The following is an 18,290-nucleotide window of genomic DNA, read 5'->3' as shown; positions in this document are numbered from 1 at the left end:
CAACCCTAAAACTCCAACAGCCCAAGGCCCTGTTTCTAACATTATCTGCTGCTGACCCAGCCTCGTTGTCCGGAGGGCTTAATGATTCAGGGAGGGGCTGTGCGAGGCGGGGGGAGGGGGGAGGCAGGGTGCTCCAGGCTGGACGAGGCCAGTTTGAGTCCAAAGGAAAGAAGGAGAAACGGTCAAATTAAAGGAATGAAGTTTCTGCACCGTCACAAACAGTTTCCTGATTGATTACCGATGCCATAAAGAGTCTAGAGAGTTCTAGGTGTATCTGGCCCCGGGACATTTCATGTGTGCGGCGTCTATTAGCACCCCCACACTTGGAAGCGTGGGGTCGGTGGCGGTGTCACATAGAACGTAAGGTCTATGGGGGGAAGCGGTTTGCCTTGCACCCTGCTGGGCCTTCAGGGCCAGAACAGCTGCCTGCACGTAATAGTTGCTCAATAAAATGTGTTGCCTATACTTTGTTAGGCTCATTTGAAACCAGCCTCTGAAAGATAGTTTGCAGCGGGGGGGGGGGGGGGGGGGGGGGAGGTGAAACAAAGCTCATCTGCACTGTTAGTGAAAGCATAAAGGTGTTAAAACTTCTGAAAAGCAGAGGGGATGACCGATTTTTAAAATGCTCACACCCTGTCGCCAAGTTGTGCCGGTTCAGGACATCTATTTGGAAATCATCCTAAGTATAAAGTGTGTGTGGGGGGGGGGGGGGGGCGGGAGTTTGTGTCTAAAGATGCTCAGGAGATGCAGTATTGTTTAAAATGGTCAAAAAGAATTTTTTTTTTAAAAAAAGGAAACCATCTGAATTATGTTAAAAAATAATTGACCAAAGTCACAGACTATCCACTTGATGGTTTACTCTGCAGCCATTAAGATGATATTGTCAAAAAAAAACTGAAAAAGAGTCCAGAGGCTTTGCTAGAAATAAATGATAGAGATTTATTCCAGGGTCTTGACGTTTGCAACCTAGAAATACCGTCAGGCAAAGACCCAGAAGTGTTCCAAAGAAGAGGAAAACGTCAAACATTCACAGACTAAAAAGCCTGTTGTTGAGAATTGTCAGCCCTGCATCCCTAGCCCCAGGATGGTCCAGGGCGGTTAGGAGTCAGGGGTCAGGCGGCCAGGGTGATGGGTGCCAGGTGGCCCAGAAGATGGGCACCAGGAGGTCTGGGAACAGCCGATGGCCTGGAGGACAGATGCCAGGTGGGTGCCTGTGCGTCTGTTGGGGGCTCACTAGGGGGTTACCTGGAGGTCTGGTGGGCGTCCAGATGCAAACGGAGGCATTGACACAAGACCGGAAAGCTCAAAGCAACTGAAGTTCCCGGGCCAATGAGAGCAAGAATACCCCTTCCTCAGGCCGTCACTTCATCGTGTTAGCAATTTTAGCAGCTTGAAAAGTGACTCCGTTTATACTAAATTATATACAAATTGTGAATCTGTATATATAATAAAAATAAAGAACTAACGCTATTGGGTGCCACTGTGTCAAGCAATTGTTCTAAATACTTTACATATATATGAACCTCCTTATCTTCCTAACAACCTATAAGGCAGGTGCTATTACTTACAATGCCCATTTTATAGGTGAGAAAACTGAAGCACAGAGAAGTTATATAATTGGGCCAAGGTCACCAAAAGGACTGGGATTCAAGCGGCCTGAGCGGTCACTGCTTGAAAAATACCGGGAGACAACACACCCAAATCCCGATAACAGCTGCCTCTGGGTGTGGGAAAGAGGCAATTACATTCCTTCTTTTTTTGCATTTTTACAAGTTTTTGTGTGGGGTTTTTTGTAATAATGAGTAAAACTGCACTCTAAAAGGATAAGTTAGTGAATAAATCTGTGTTCGTATAATAGATCTGAGCAGGAAAAACACACACGTTTCAATGGACCGCAGGACCCCATTATTACAGCCAGGTAATTCCAACCCGCCCTCTGTGGGCCAACTCCATTCTGCACAGAAGAGAACGTTAGGGTGAGCTCCACTTAGGGGGAGACAGGTTGGACATGGGCTGTTTTTATGAAGGCGAGTGTTGGGCCCTCAGTTTCAGTGCCGCTTGTTCAAACCCCAGGGCTCCTATTTTAGGTCTAGTTCTCAGATGATCACACTACCCAGAATCAAGAGTCTAGGTGGGTCTCACAAACCGACAGATAGTCTCAGTACTCAGGTGAGATGGGGCTGGGGGGCGGGGAGGGGGGTGGAAGGGCAGTCGTGTCCCAGGTACAGGCACGTAGTGTCTGCTTCTGGAGCTGTAAGGTTGGTTGGTTGGTGGGTTGTTGTTTTTAAATACAGCGTGAGGAGCTGCGCTTGAAACCCTTTGGGTGGTTGGAAGAAGGGATACAGATGCTAACGATGCCAGTGATGCATGTGACGGGGCACAAATGCCACCGTGCTTATCTACGTGGAAACTGTAAAGCTGGGGACACTACGTCCATTCCCAAGTAAGATCAGACCCGCCAGGGCCACCCCGTTAAGCAAGGACTCCATTTTCAGGTGCTCTCAGCCCACCAGCCCCAGCCGCAGTCCAGTAGTTTACCTCCCGCCTCTAAGGACTACAACTCCCAGCCCGAGGGAGCAGCCAGCGCATGCGGCCTGACGACCTGCGCCTACATTTCCCAGCGGGCCGAGCGGCTACGCTGACGCACGCATGCGCCCTCGCACCTCCCTCCCAGCCCGGGTTTGACCTCCAGCCGCCGGGGAGAAGATGGCCTCGCCAGCGGTGTCCGGGCTCTCCCGGCAGGTGAGACGGCGGAGCCCTGAAGGCCGGCGGGAGGATGCCTCCCGGGGTGACCGCGCCGGACCCCTAGAGCCACAGGGCGAGGCCCCGGCTGGGGAGCGTGGCCGCCGTTCAGGGTCGCGGGGTCCGGCGAGTGGGGGCGGCTCGGGCGGCCGCGCACCCGCACCCCGGGCGCGGCGGGCGGGGGGCGCGGGCCTGACCTCGGCGTCCTCCGAGCGGCTCCGGGGAGCCGCAGGCTTGAGTCCCCGGGAGCTGGGCGCCCGGCCTCCGCGGCTTGCGAGCTCAGGACACGGCCCTCCCCCAGCCCGTCCGGCTCCCTTCGGGGCCCGGCTCTGAGCCGCGGGGTCGTCGTGGTGCTGAGGAATGAGTGACCGGAAAGCACGTCCCGCGTTCTGACGAGGAAAGTGAGGCGGCCGCGGCTCAAGGGTCCGTCCTGCCCCGCCGGTCGGGGCAGAGCTGAGGGCCGAACCCCGGAGCCTCACGGCAGAGGGAGAGGAAGCCCGCGCGACGCTGCACCGTCCTGACCTCTGACCGCCCTCACTTCCCGCCGGTGTCCCGGGCTCTCCGTCCTCAGCCGGCTTCGTTGTGAACGGCGGAGCCGGTGTGTGGAGGTGACCCGGGCCCTGCAGGGGGCTGGCCCTCCGCGGCCGGGCTGCCCTCAGAACCGGGGCCGGTTCTCACACCAGCCCCCGCTCCCAGCTCCGGGCTCAGCCTTATTCCCAGGCGGCACTTGGGCCTGAGAAGGCACAGCTCCTGCAGAGGATGAGCGGGATCCGGCCACTTTGTGGTACAATCCCGCTCGCGGGTGGTACTCCAAATGCTAAACATTGAAACACCAGGTTCATCGAAATGAGCGTTTCCTCTGTGTTCTGTGTGCCGGCCTCAGCCTGTCCCCGCGCACGAGCTGGTCCGTGGGAGGGCAGTTTCCCAAGCAGCGGGGCCTGGCTCTCCGCGGGGAATGCTCTCCTGACAGCAGCGCCCCTCATTCAGCCTGTGATGACCCCGAGCAGCAGGGGAAGCTGGCCGGCCCAGTCCTAGTTGAATGACTGGCTGGCGTCAGTGTAGACAGCCCTCGGTATGCGAGCCTGACCTGCTTTCCTTTGTTTCTAAGGTGCGATGCTTCAGCACGTCTGTGGCCCGGCCGTTCGCCAAGCTCGTGCGGGTAGGTCCGCTTCCTCTTTGTGACTGAAGCAGCCGTAGCGGGAGTGCACTCTTGTGGTTCCAAAACGCCCGTGGGCATGGGGCTAGGGAACGGATAGTGTCGAATGCCTGCTGTGCGGCTGGCACATACGTAACCTTTACACAGGAGGATCCCTGAACCCCGGAACAAGGGTCGGGAGTAGCTGGCCTTCCCACTGCACAAGAGGAAATGGAGACTCCGGGAGGACTTGTCCCGTGTCACTCAGCTTGGTCCTGGGACTACCCTGGGACCAGACCTCATTCAGAGCCTTAGCTTTTCTCTGCAGCCACACAGCACCCCTCGGGGGGTGGGCTGGGGTTGGGGGGTAGTTGTACACCGAGGGCGGGAGCAGAGGAAGCCTGCAGCGGATTGTGAGAAACACGTCAAGCCGCAGGCACATAGTAAATGGCTAAAGGGCTCCGCAGGTGAGGAGGCTCTAAGAGACAGCATTCCTGTGACATGCACGGAGTGTGCTTTACATGTTTCATAAACGCCTGCTTTCGTGGCTCTCACATGTTCAAAACTGCCTCCCATCGGTGTTAAAACCTCCCATACTTGAAACTGACCAGCATTGCATTCCAAGGAAGCCAGCCCATCTCCCAGTTAATGGACTTGAGTCTCGGTAGTTTGGCTGACAGGGGTGTTGGACGCCATCTTTCCCAAGGCCCTTGTTCTCCGGGAGGAACTGGAGGTTCAGGGATCCACCGGCCGGGGAAAGACGTCCAATTTGAGACTTGCCATCAGGATAGCTCTCTGACAACATAGTTAACCTCGTATGCTACAAAAGGTGTCTTTTTAAAGTTACAACTATTTAATTCTGCTATTGACAATATTAACTGATTTTCCTTGTGTCCCCTGCCCGCCTTCTTTTAAAGCCACCTGTTCAGGTATACGGTGTGGAAGGCCGCTATGCCACTGCTCTGTATTCCGCTGCATCTAAACAGAACAAACTGGAACAAGTAGAAAAGGAGTTGGCAAGAGTAGCAGTGAGTAGCTTTCCTGCCCGTTTCGTACTACGTTCCAACTGTATGTTCTTCCTTTAGAGAACGACCTGGGTTGTGGGACGGGGTTCGGCTAAAACCGGAAGTCGGTGAGACGTAGAAAGGAGCCCCTGCCTTAAGGCTGTGAGTGAGAGGGAGAGAAAAGTGTGGGCTCCAGGGCATCCCTGACTGTCCATTGGGCAGCGCAGATTCCAGAATGCTTTCATGTATGTAATCCAGCGTGGCTCGGGAAGCACGTGTGTGTGGGGCCACCACATGGCAGTTTCTCAGTAGATGGCAGCGGATCAGAGACAGGACCCAGGCGGGCGCCAGGGAGAAGCTGCCGACGCAGTAACTGAGGGCAGGCAGGCAGGCCGGGGTGTAACAGGGATGGAAGCAGCGTCGGTCACTGGATCCAGACGTGTGGTTTCACAAAGGGAGACAAAGGGCTCTCTCCGGGGCCTGCACTCCTGTCCTGCCTGCTCTCCCTCCCGGACTGGGGGGGGGGGGGGGTGGGGGGGGGGGGGGCTGTTCGGAAGCACCACACGCCCGGGCTGGGCTGGGTCTCGAGCTCGGAGAGGTAGCACAGAGGGTCAGCCTGAAATACAGAGGCCCCCCAGGGGTGGCACCGTGTAGGTCTGCACCTGAGTGCTGGCGTGGATAGTGTCCTCTCGGTACGTGAAAATCTAGGGTAGTCCCCGTATTAAATACGTTAAGTACGCAGTGAACTGGATCTTGGGGTGCTTACCGTTTTTATAGTCTCGGTCGAAAAGCAAAAGTTAATTTTAAGAAATTTCAAAAAGTGTCTACATTTTTTCAAGAAATAGTGTCTCCTGTGTGAAATCACGGTGTGGTGTATTCTTAAAGGCAGAGAAAATTACTTGATTGTAAACTGTTCTTTGTGCTTTGAGAGTGCCTGTTTAATTCATGAAATACATGATTCATAAGAAGTATGTGTATGGCAGCTGGGATCGTTGGTGCTCTAAAGAACTTAAGAAATTCTTTTTTGGCACTTTCAGCAAATCCTGAAGGAACCCAAAATGGCTGCTTCGATTTTGAATCCCTTTACAAAGCGTTCTGTTAAAGTGAAAAGCCTGCATGACATGACCACCAAAGAGAAGTTTTCGCCCCTCACGTCCAACCTGATCAGTAAGTACCAGACCTTTCTCCCGAGGCTGCAGGTTCGCGTGGGGTGCGGGCCGGGCAGGCGCATGGGCGCCAGCTGCCCCTGACAGTGAGTCAGGCCTCACCCGCCTGTCCGTGACTCTCCCCAGTGAACCGTCTGTGGGTTCAGGTGTGAGGGGCACTGGCTAAAGATGCTGAGATGTAAGAACGTCTAATCTCAGTATCTCAACCCACGGGCCCCCAGTGGGAGTCACACCAACAGAATGGTTGGGAGCCTGGCTGTCCCTCTGTCCTTGGAGAAATTGGCATCCTTCGGTTCATCAGGCTGCTTCCAAACCGCCCGGTCAATTCAGAACACAAGTTCCAAAGCATGTGTGTTCGCGCACCATTTTTTAATATACACCGTGTTAATTTGAGGATTTGTAGCCGAATGTTAAATTCTGTGCCCTCCATTTGAAAATCAGATTGCAAGCTGTGATCAAAATATTAGAAGAACTAACAATCAAACAAGAGCTAACGCCTCTCCTTCTCTAACTATTCCAAAAAGTCCAAGAGGAGTGAAGGCTCCCGAGCTCCTTTTACGAGGCCAGCATTATCCTAATTCCAAAACCAGATAAAGGCACCACAGAGAAAAAAATTATAGGCCAGTATCCCTGAACACAGGTGCTAAAATCCTCAGCAAAGTATTAGCAAGTCAGATCTCCAGCTATACATTTAAAAGATCATACGCCATGGCCAAGTGGGATTTATTCCAGGGATGCAGGCTGGTACAATATATGCAAATAAATTAATGTGATACAGCACATAAACCAATTGAAGGATAAAAATCCAGCAACCATTTATGATTAAAACTCAGCAAAGTGGGAATAGAGGGAACATACCTCAGTATAACAAAGGCTATATATGACACGCCTACAGCCAACATCATACTCAGCGGGCAGAAGCTAAAAGCATTGCCCTTAAAATCAGGAACAAGCTGGGTGTCAGCTTTCACCTCTCTTATCCAGCATAGCACTGGAAGGCCTGGCCACCACAGTCAGACAAAAAAAAGAAAAGGCATCCGCCGAAACCGGTTTGGCTCAGTGGATAGAGCGTCGGTCTGCGGACTGAAAGGTCCCAGGTTCGATTCCTGTCAAGGGCATGTACATTGGTTGTGGGCATGTCCCCAGTGGGGGATGTGCAGGAGGCAGCTGGTCGATGTTTCTCTCTCATCGATGTTTCTAGCTTTCTATCCCTCTCCCTTCCTCTCTGTAAAATATCAATAAAATATAAAAAAAAAAAAAAGAAAAGGCATCCAATTGGAAACTAGAAAGGAAAACTTATTTGTAGATGACGTGATACTATATATAGAGAGAGAACCCTAAAAATCCCACCAAAAAACTACTAGAACTGATAACTTAGTAAAGTAGCAGAATACAAAATATCCAGAAATCATTTGCATATTTATACACCAATAATGAGCTATCAGAAAGGCAAACTAAGAAAACAACCCCAATGACAGTCACATTACAAAAAAAAAACACCCACAAAAACTAGGAATAAAGTTAACCAAGGATGTAAAACACCTGTACTTAGAAAATTGTAAGACACCGAAGAGAGAAATTGAAGAAGATACGAGTAGATCATATACCATGCTCATGAATAGGAAGAAGTAATGTCATTAAAATGTCCATACTAGCCAAAGCAATGTATAGATTCAACACAATTCCTATTGAGATACCAATGGTAGATTTCACAGAACGAGAACAAATATTCAAAAAATCTGTATGGAACCACAAAAGACCCTGAATAATCAAAACAGCCTGGCACTGGCATAAAAACAGACCTTTAGATCAATGGAACAGAATAGAGAGCCCAGAAATAAACCCATCCTTTATGGTCAATTAATATCTGACAGAGGAGGCAAGAACATACAGTGGGGCAAAGATAATCTATTGAATGAATGGTGTTGGGAAAACTGGACAGATACATGCAAAAAAAAAAAAAAATGACACTAGACCATCTTCTTACACCATGCACAAGAATAAACTCAAAATGGGTTAAAGACTTAAATGTTAGACTCAAAACCATAAAAATCTTTGAAGAAAACATAGACAGTAAAGTCTCAGACATTTCTTGTAGCACTATTTTTTTCCAATATATTTTTGGGGAAAAGGGAAATAAAAAGTGGAACTGCATCAAACTTAAAAGTTTTTGCACAGCAAAGAAATCATCAACAAAATTAAAAGACAACCCACTGAATAGGAGAACATATTCGCCAGTGATACATCCGACGGGTTAATATCCAAAATTTATAAAGAACTGATGCAACTCGACACCAAGAAACCAATCCAATTTAAAAAACGGGCAAAGAACCTGAGTGGACACCTCTCCAAAGAGAGCATGCAGGTGGCAAATACTCAGGAGAAGGTGCTCACCATCACTACGCAGAGATGCAGTTCACACTGGGCTGGCTGAGAGAGGTGAAGGGATTAAGCAAATTACATCTTGCAAATTGGGGTAAGGCACACACCCCTTACTAATTTAAATGCATGTTGGTGCAGTCTTCTTTAAGAAAACAAACTAATATTGAATAACAATTACATCTTCACATTCTTAAAGAGCATTAAATATAATATTTTTAAAAATATATTTTTTTATTGATTTCATGGAGGAAGGGAGAGGGAGAAAGAGATAGAAACATCACAGATGAGAAAATCATTGATCGGCTGCCTCCTGCACACCCCCTACTGGGGATCGAGCCTGCAACCAGGCATGTGCCCTGACCAGAATAGAACCCGGGCCTTTCAGTCCACAGGCCGACACTGTCCACTGAGCCAACCCAGCTAGGGCTGAATACAATATTTTCAGGCCACAAATGATGCTTTGGAGGTGACCATAAACCCATGAAGGACCATTTTAAATGAGTGTCCAGTGACTGAAACACCTTCACTTCCCCAGATTTGCTCGCTGAAAATGGCCGCCTGACCAGCACGCCCGCCGTCATTTCTGCCTTTTCCACCATGATGAGTGTCCACCGGGGAGAGGTCCCCTGCACTGTGACCACTGCGTCTGTAAGTGGGGCTGTGGCCGCTGCGTTCGCCTGGCATTTCGTGCATCGCATTTGGCAGAACAAAAAAAAAAAAAGGGCGAAAATCAAGGCCTGGGGAAAGGTGACCTGTCCCTGGAGGTTTGCTCTGTTCGCCAGCTTCCGTGAGCCTGCGCTCTGGAGCGGCTGCGTGACCTTCACGCCTCCCTGACCGGAGGCTGTTCCTAAGGCTGGAGCCGGGCTGAGGGTGTTAGGTTTGTGCTCCGATGCAGGTGTGAGTTCTTCGTTAGTTACTGAGACTCGGGTTTCCAGTCTGGGGGTGAAGGGGCGAGTGTGGGGCACACAGGCCCTTTACTCTTGCTGACTGGATGGCGTGGGCTGTAATGGCCGCCATTTGCTGAGCCCGTCCATGTGCTGGGAACTTGTGTAATTTATTGTCCGCGGTCCGTGCGAAGTAGAAGCATGATTCTCTCTGTTACAGGCAAGGGAGCAAGCCAGGGAGGTTAAGTTGTTTGTTCTGGTCACAAGCGGTGACGCTGGATTCGAACTCAGACCTCTCTCAGCAGCCCATGCTCCTTCGGCTCCCCCCTCCCCAGAGTTCATTGTCTTGTCTTGAGTCTGTCTTTTCCTGCTGCGCTTCAGTGTAGGGAACCGGCTGTGGGACTTGGCCCCGGAGGGCAGCAGGTGTGCTCGGAGTCGGCGGCGCCTGGCCTCCTGGCGGCCATTCCTAGTCCGCACGGCGCTCTGCGTCTCCAATGGGCGGTGTCAGGGACGTCCCATTCCATTTCGTTTATTGATTTTAGAGACAGAGGGAGAGAGACATGGATTGTGGTTCCACTTATCCGTGCCTCCAGTGGTCGGTTCCTGTGTGTGCCCTGATCGCGGGTGGAACCTGCAACCTTGGCGTAGCAGGACGATGCTCCAACCTGGCCGGGCCAGTTTCAGGGACATTTACCAGCCGAGGGCCACACTGTCCCATGGCCAGGCCCGGGGCAGGTCGCTCTACTCTTTAATAAGACACACACTTTGATTAGTGACTAAGGGCATCGACGTTAGAAATAGACTGATTTCAAATGTTGGCGCTGGTCCTCACTCCCTGGGCAACCTTGCGTGAGTTTCTTAGCCACCGTGAGCCTCAGTTCTCACATACGTGAAGTGAGTTTCTTAGCCACCGTGAGCCTCAGTTCTCACATATGTGAAGTGGGAATAATGGCTGCTGTCCTCTCAGGGCGACGGGGCCTCCCGGGGCGGCGGGGCCTCCCGGGCGTGGGGCCTCCTGGGGCGATGGGGCCTCCCGGGCTGATGCAGGCCTCCCGGGGCGACGGGGCCTCCCGGGGCGGTGGGGCCTCCCGGGCTGATGCAGGCCTCCCGGGTCGCCTCCCGGGGCGACGGGGCCTCCGGGGCGACGGGGCCTCCCGGGGTGGTGGGGCCTCCCGGGGCGATGTGGGGAGTGTCCGTTCTGCTTCCTCTGAGTGTAAAGAGGGTTATGTTCCTTTCCAGGCTTTAGATGAAGCCTCTCTCTCGGAATTAAAGACGGTCCTGAACAGCTTCCTGGGGAAAGGCCAAGTGTTGAAGCTGGAGGTGAAGGTAGGTTTGTTACGTGGTGTTTCCTCGGGCTGTCACTCAGGGCTGTCCGGGCGGCTGTGCCTGTCCTGGGACTTGGCACTTCCTGTCGGAACAGCTGACCGGGCCCCCCCTGGGTGTGCTCACGTCTCAGCGTCAGCACACGTGGCCTTGGAGGCACTTTTTGTCGTTCCATTTGCTTGGCGCAAGGTCCGTGTGTTTTCACATTTCCATCCCGTTTGCTCTCCTAGACGGACCCGTCCATCATGGGCGGGATGATTGTGCGCATTGGAGAGAAGTATGTTGACATGTCTGCGAAAACCAAGATCCAGAAGCTGAGCAAGGCCATGCGGGAGGTGTTCTGAACGCGCTGATGTTTCTGTCGGTGAAAATGTCAAACTTGGAGCAACAATAAAATGCTTCCTGAACAGAATATACTGCTCACTGTTCTTCAAGTGGAAACACAGGGTGCCTTATTCTTATACTAGAGGCCTGGTGCACGAATTCGTGCAGGGGTGGGGTCCCTAGGCCTGGCCGGGGATCAGGACCGATCAGGTTCCCTGCCTCCCTGCCTCCCCGCCTCCTCCTTCCCTCACTCCCTTAGCTCCTGGCCACCGCCACTGGTCGCCTGCCATGTTCCACACCGCCCCCTGGTGGTCAGCACACATCATAGCGAGCGATTGAACTCCTGGTCTCCCAGTGGGACTCCCAAGGGGACAATTTGCATATTAGCCTTTTATTATGTAGGACTAGAGGCCTGGTGCACAAAATTCATGCTTGGAGGGGGGAGTGTCCCCTCAGCCCAGCCTGCACCCTCTCCAGTCTGGGATCCCTCTCACAATCCTGGACCGCTGGCTCCTAATCGCTCACCTGCCTGCCTGGTCGCCCCTAACTGCCTCTGCGTGCTGGCCTGATAGCCCCTCACTGCCCCCCTGCTGGCCTGGTTGCTCCTAACTGCCCCCCCCCCCGCCAGCCTAATTGCCCCCAACTGCCCCCCCCCCCAGCTGGCCTAGTCATAGGCAGCCATCTTGTGGGGGTGTGACAGTCGACTAGTTTGCATATTACCTCATTATTACATAGGATTGTTCTTACAGTATCTCCTTGTGTGAAGACTAGAGGCCCTTTGGCTAGAGAACCTAGTGTGTGTAGATTATTAGGAACCTAAGGAAGCTCATGTCCATTAGGAAAAATAGTTACCCTTGAGCCTCATTTTATGCCTGGCTCCCTGACACCTGTCTCCCTGGCCTCAGCCGGTGCAGGGGTGGGGGGGATACCCGTGAACCAGGCTGCTGCTGGTCTTGGCGTTTCTGCTTTCAGAGTCCATCTCAAACAAGGATCCTGAAAGCGGTTCTATGGGCCCGACATGGCACCCCCCTCTCTCTCTGCTGCCTCCCAGCGCCAGAATCCAGCCCATCACTGGCCCAGAGGGTTGGGTCTCCTGAAGTGCTCGGTGGTGCTCACCCAATTATTCGTGTGTGTGTGTGTGTGTGTGTGTGTGTGTGTGTGTGTGTAGTGATTATTTTGGTTGTTAATCATCACCCATTGATATTTTTTCCATTGGGAGTAGAAGGGAGGGGGATAGAGAAGCATCAGTGTGAGAGAGACACATCGATTGGTTGCCTCCTGCACACAGCCCAACCAAGGCCCGGGATTGAGCCTGCAGTGAGGTACGTGCCCTTGACCAGAATCGAACCAGTGACCCTTCAGTTCAGGGGCCAGTGATCTAGCCACTGAGCAAAACCGGCTAGGGCTGTTTTTATGAGAGAGAAACATCGATCGATTGCCTCCTGTATGCACCCGGCAGGAGCACACCCACCGGGCATGTGCCCTGACCAGGAATTAAACCGCAAACCTCTCGGTGTACCGGCGACGCTCAACCAACTGAATGGCACGAGCCAGGTGCTCATCCCGCCCCCTGAGGAGCTGTCCCGTCCTGTGCATTTCGACCTGGTGGGAGCCCAGAGTGGTCTTAGTGTAAAGGCAGCCATGTTTCCTGTCGGCTCTGACAGATTCTGGCAGAACAGATGTCTCCACTCCAGAATCAGAGTGGAAGAGTGCTGTGCTAACAGGCGTTCCGTGGGCCAGGGCAGCGCTGTCTCGGCAAGAGGAGGCAGCAAACAGGCTTCTCACCTGCTACGCACCCCCCCACCCCCCCCGTGACCCGAGGGTCAGCCCCGACGGGAGACAGGACTCCAGGGAAGGCCCAGGGGGCCCGCCAGTCAAGGCTTCCAGCCAATCAGCAGGCTGGGAGCCAAACAGGGAGGGGACCCTTTGGCTCCTGTGACCATTCTATCCTGAGATGGCCTGAGAACAGCGGCTGTTCCACGCGGTGGTGCTGGGATTCTTAGGACACGCGCTACCTGCTGGTCGGGGGCACTGGCCTCCTGTCCCTCAGATAGTTTAAAAAAATGAAAACAGCAACACAACAACAGCTGTCCGGTGTGAATGAACCAAAGTTATACCCATATTTTTCGTCAGATTCGCAAAAAATATTTTTGTGTGCCGCAGAATTTATGAGCAGAATTTAGCACAACAAACAACAAGGGCGAAACGCTGTCCTCGGAGACAGCCGGGCCCAGGGGTGGCCGTGCCCTGGGCTCACGGCGGCGGTGTGACCCTGGAGAGGAGCCGGGTGGGGAGGAAGAGCCCCAACGACATCCACTCCGCAAACATGGGCTCCTCTCGCCAGCGGGCCACAGCGCCACTGTCCGGAAAGTTCCGTGAGTCCCAGGACACGGGCGGCTGCTCTGCTCCCGGCGGACACACGTGGGGTGAAGCCAGTGACTCGGGGCCGGCCCGACCGGAGCCGGGGTCCCCGGGTCCTGGGAGCACAGCGCCACTTTCAGAGGCTCGTGCAGGCCTCGCGCTAAGACCTTCGTAAACACCAGTTTCCGGCTCCATGACCTCTCACCCCTCTGGGCACCCGCGCCCGGGACGGATGGACTGAACCTGGACAGAGCGCGCCCGGTCTCGCCTGCAGGCTCGCCGTCGAGGGCCTGCTCAGGACTCCCGGCCTCAGCCTCCAGGGGGCCTCTCCCGCAAAGCGCCCTCAGCCCGCGTGACCCTCGTGGGTGCTCTGCAGCCTCGGACCTCCCGCCCACACTTCCCGCGCCGCCCGGGCAGCCGCAGGCCCCTCTGCAGCCGAGGAAGATGGGGCCTGGGGTGGCGCAGGACCCCGTGTTCGCACCGCTGGTGGGTCAGCCGGGCTCTCATCCCCCTTTCCTGCCGGTGCCACCCTGTCCCCGGCCACACCTGGCTCCTCGGCTGCCCTCACTGGAGCCACCAGGCAAAGCCAGTCCTAGCTGATTCCGGGGCCTCTCCCACGAGCCCCCAATGCCCCACCCACCCGCTCACCCAGCAAATAGTAGACGGCCCAGAGCCCCCTGGTGGGCAGGGCCGGCCTCTGCAGCTCGGAGCTCTGCAGGTCCCTGGGCCCCGACGCCCCGTCCCCGCGGGGACCAGCGTGCCCCCACCTGGCACCACATCACCTCCTGCTGTCACCTTGGCCGAAGCCTGGCTTCCTCCTCGCAAACCAGCTACACAACCTCCTAAGGTGGCGCGGGAGGCAGACACCACGTTGGGGCCTCTGGGTACTTTCCCGGGAGCCGGGAGTCCCCCGGGGGCTGCGTGGCCCCAATTCCGCCCCCTCCCGCTCAGCGAGCATAGGGCCACCCAGGGACAGAGCCCGCACCCAGCCTCCCGGCCGTACCTGATCAGGGAGCGAGTCCCAGCCGATGGAGAGGAGGGGAGCGGGGCGGAGAGCGGGGAGCGGGCGCGTGGCCTCCCTGGGGGCCTCCTCGCGGCCCCCGGCCCGCGGGCTGGAAGCAGGGGAGACGGTGGGAGCTGCAGCAGCCACGCTCCCAGGGAAAGGCCAGGTGAGTTAAGGGCAGAGCCGCCTGCCGGCCCTGCCCACGGAGTGCGCACAGGAGGGAGGAGGAAAGCCACGGGCTTCGCCCTCTAAGTCTTGGCAGCTGGGCCTGTTCCTGACCAACAGCCAGGTTCCCGCACGCACCTGCGTCCGCCCAGCTCACCCGCCATGGGCGAGGCCACGCTGCACTCCACATCCCGCAAACCCGCAGCCTCCAGACCCGCGGGGGAGCCTCTTACCGCCCAAATCCTTCAGAATCACGGGAGCCTCCTGGGGCTGACGCCCCTGGCGTGGGGGGAATGAGCAGGTGCTGCACACAGCGCCCCGCGGTCATCGGCGATGAGCCCGGGATCATGGACCAGGACGTCCGTCACAGCCCTGGGCACCACGGCGACGTTTTGAAGCGCCTTAAACCTGCACCATTCAGCTTGTTTAGATAACTCAGGGGAACTCGGGCTCATTCAGACAACGGGATGCAAGGCAGTCCTTACATACATAAATATATATATTCTTCTGCCCAACCAGCGTGGCTCATGGCTGAGCATCAACCTACAAACCAGGAGGTCACGGTTCGATTCCCGGTCAGGGCACAGGCCCGGGTTGCAGGCTTGATCCCCAGTGGAGGGCGTGCAGGAGGCAGCTGATCCATGATTCTCTCTCATCACTGATGTTTCTCTCCCTCTCCCTTCCTCTCTGAAATAAATAAAAATATATTTAAAATATATATATTCTTCAACATATATGTCTATTCTATATATCTACATATACCTCAATATATGTATATATGTGTGTGTGTGTGTGTGTGTGTGTGTGTATACACAGAAAGAAATCTGATTTACAGCATTCAAAATATAAGCGGGGTGATTTATGTAAATTATGTGACTGAACTGTGCCTGCCCATGAGAAGAGCTTGGTGCGTATTAGCAATTAAATGATACAGAGAATCTGGAATGCGCACACACAGGCGCGCGCACACACACACACACGCACACACACACAGGCACGCGCGCAGGCACAGAAGTCCAGGAAAGACGGCGCAGGAAGCTAACATCCGTTTCTGAGCGGAGGATGGCCACTAAGCGGTTCGTTTTCTTTGTGCTCCCTGTGCTTGCTGCATTTTCTGCATTAACAAGTGTGACTTCTGTAATTAGAGGGAAAGTAATTAATGTTCTAGACTAGATAGTGCCTGGATTATGTTGGCAACAGTTCTGCTTAAAGAGGAATTATCCCCGGTTTTATTCCAGTGTCTCCTCGTCCCGGCGAGTGCGGACGGGGCCCTGTCAGTCCCGGAGAAAGCTGGCTCAGGCTCTTGTTTTTAGTGACGTTTGATTTATTTCTTAAAACTTCAAATCACCCCCAGGAAAAGGGCATGTGATGTTTATGCTTTTCCAATGGGGGTCAGTTTGTAAAATGTGCTCTAACCATCAACTACTGTCCAAGCCGAGCAGAGGGCTGGAGGCCTGGGTCATGTTGAGATAAATCCGTGAGGAAACAGGAAGAATTACCTTAAAACCAGGGCAGAGACGGTGCTATCGCCCATGAGACTGAGGAGACGCATCCAGGGGCGGTTTGCTGTCGGTCGGCGAGAGTTAACAGTGAAGGTTTGAGCTGTTTGAATTGACAAACTCCTGGGGGGCAGCCAGGCCGCCCTGAGTGTCTGTGGGACAATCCGGCTTCTGCGCCCCCCCCCCCCCCACCCCCGCTTCTCCTGCTGCACACACGGACCCTCAGGGTCTCAGAAGTACGTGGGACCGGGACTCGTGTCTGCTTCGTGCTGAGGTTTGTCTGAAGGAGGCCAGGGACGGTTGGGAGGGGTTGGTTGGTATTTTATGGTTATTTTTACATAATTTTCCTTCCACAACCACAGCCTTATCTGCCGGCTCGGAAAGGGGGTGGGACAGAAAGAACCCGAAGAAGCCGCGGCCGCGGCCGGCTTTTCTCACTTTATTGGGGGGGGGGGGGGGCAGACGCACAGGTCAGCGGCGGCCGTGGCAGGGACTCCTCTCCCCGGAGAGCCACGGGGACAGGAGCATTGGTGCGCGGCGACCGGTTCGAGGGGGACACAGCACAGGCACCGCCGTCGGCGTCGGTGAGACCTACAGTCCGGACATCGAAGGGGCCACAGAAACACGAACAGCAAACGGAACCGCATCTCCTTTCAAACGCAAAAAAGAGGACTAACGATCGGCCGCCTCGTCCAACTTGAGACACACACACAGCGGCACGTCCACAGCGGGCCGTGGCTTTAGGGCTCCGTGGCCGGCCCGCCGACAGTGCGTCCGCTCCGTGGGAAGCAGAAGTAGATCACAGTCAGCAGGACCCCCCGGGGCGCTGTGCTCCCCGCAGGCTGTGAGGGGCGCGTGGCCGCGGCCTGGGACCTCGGTCACTGAAACACAGGCCTCTGTCAGGATGGAGACCGTCTTTCCCTGACGGGGGCGGAGCCCCTTCCGCTGGCGTGGCTGGAACTTTCTGGAACAAAGCTGCTGCCCGGCCAAGAGGGCGTGGGGCTAGGGACGGGCCTGGACCAGCCCCGGGCGGAGGCCCCGAGCTCGGGTGCCCTGATGGCGGCCACACACGGGACACGGGACAGGCACACACGCTCGCCAGCGGCTCCGCCCTCGGGAATCAGGTCCGCTGCATCCACGCGGGCAGCTCCTCCGGCGTTCGCAGGCGACGTGAGTGAAGCGATGCCAGGAAGCTTCTGGAAATCGCACCCCCCGCTCCCCCCTCGAGTCCAGGAAGCCACCCGGACTCCAGCATCGGCCCATTTCAGCCCATTGGAGAGCGACTCGTGGAAAGGAACGTTGAAAACCTAAAACTCACACTCCCCGACGTCAAGCCACGGGCCCTGCACTTCCACAGTGACCCACGTGCCCGGCCGGCTTCACCCCGTCACACCAGGCCTGGCTGGCTTCACCCCGTCACACCAGGCCCGGCCGGCTTCACCCCGTCACACCAGGCCCGACCGGCTTCACCCCCACCTCACCAGGCCCGGCCGGCTTCACCCCGTCACACCAGGCCCAGCCGGCTTCACCCCCACCTCACCAGGCCCGGCCGGCTTCACCCCGTCACACCAGGCCCAGCCGGCTTCACCCCCACCTCACCAGGCCCGGCCGGCTTCACCCCGTCACACCAGGCCCGGCCGGCTTCACCCCGTCACACCAGCCCCGGCCGGCTTCACCCCCACCTCACCAGGCCCGGTCGGCTTCACCCCATCACACCAGGCCCGGCCGGCTTCACCCCGTCACACCAGCCCCGGCCGGCTTCACCCCCACCTCACCAGGCCCGGCCGGCTTCACCCCATCACACCAGCCCCGGCCGGCTTCACCCCATCTCACCAGGCCCGGCCGGCTTCACCCCCCACCTCACCAGGCCCGGCCGGCTTCACCCCATCACACCAGGCCCGGCCGGCTTCACCCCCATCTCACCAGGCCCGGCCGGCTTCACCCCGTCTCACCAGCCCCGGCCGGCTTCACCCCCATCTCACCAGGCCCGGCCGGCTTCACCCCATCTCACCAGGCCCGGCCGGCTTCACCCCCACCTCACCAGGCCCGGCCGGCTTCACCCCGTCACACCAGGACCAGCCGGCTTCACCCCATCACACCAGGCCCGGCCGGCTTCACCCCGTCACACCAGCCCCGGCCGGCTTCACCCCGTCACACCAGGCCCGGCCGGCTTCACCCCGTCACACCAGGCCCGGCCAGCTTCACCCCATCACACCAGGCCCAGCTGGCTTCACCTCTAGCTTCACCCCCGCCGTACCAGACCCGCTAGCTTCACGGAGGCATCCTCGCCCGCCTGCTGGGT

At 55.8% G+C, this 18,290-nt stretch overlaps 1 protein-coding gene across 1 annotated transcript; it reads left to right on the top strand.

Annotated features, from left to right (window-relative positions):
• Window positions 1–2,636: 2,636 nt before the first annotated feature.
• ATP5PO (ATP synthase peripheral stalk subunit OSCP) lies at window positions 2,637–11,048 on the top strand. Its single transcript, XM_008145727.3, has 7 exons — window positions 2,637–2,742; window positions 3,851–3,901; window positions 4,795–4,905; window positions 5,919–6,048; window positions 8,965–9,077; window positions 10,553–10,639; window positions 10,867–11,048. Exons 1-7 carry the CDS (start codon window positions 2,707–2,709, stop codon window positions 10,978–10,980), a joined length of 642 nt encoding a protein of 213 aa, XP_008143949.2. The 5' UTR covers window positions 2,637–2,706; the 3' UTR covers window positions 10,981–11,048.
• Window positions 11,049–18,290: the final 7,242 nt, after the last annotated feature.

The sequence above is a fragment of the Eptesicus fuscus genome, chromosome 3 (genome assembly GCF_027574615.1).
Source record: "Eptesicus fuscus isolate TK198812 chromosome 3, DD_ASM_mEF_20220401, whole genome shotgun sequence".
NCBI classification, from domain to species: Eukaryota; Metazoa; Chordata; class Mammalia; order Chiroptera; family Vespertilionidae; genus Eptesicus; species Eptesicus fuscus.
Note: the sequence above shows the minus strand (reverse complement) of the source record. Positions and strands in the feature narration are given on the sequence as shown.

Excerpts from the sequence above, each read along its gene's own strand:
- ATP5PO (XM_008145727.3), top strand. The coding sequence starts at position 2,707 with ATGGCCTCGCCAGCGGTGTCCGGGCTCTCCCGGCAG. Across the intron at positions 6,049-8,964 it reads CCTCACGTCCAACCTGATCA|ATTTGCTCGCTGAAAATGGC; the intron begins GTAAGTACCAGA and ends TCACTTCCCCAG. Across the intron at positions 9,078-10,552 it reads GCACTGTGACCACTGCGTCT|GCTTTAGATGAAGCCTCTCT; the intron begins GTAAGTGGGGCT and ends GTTCCTTTCCAG.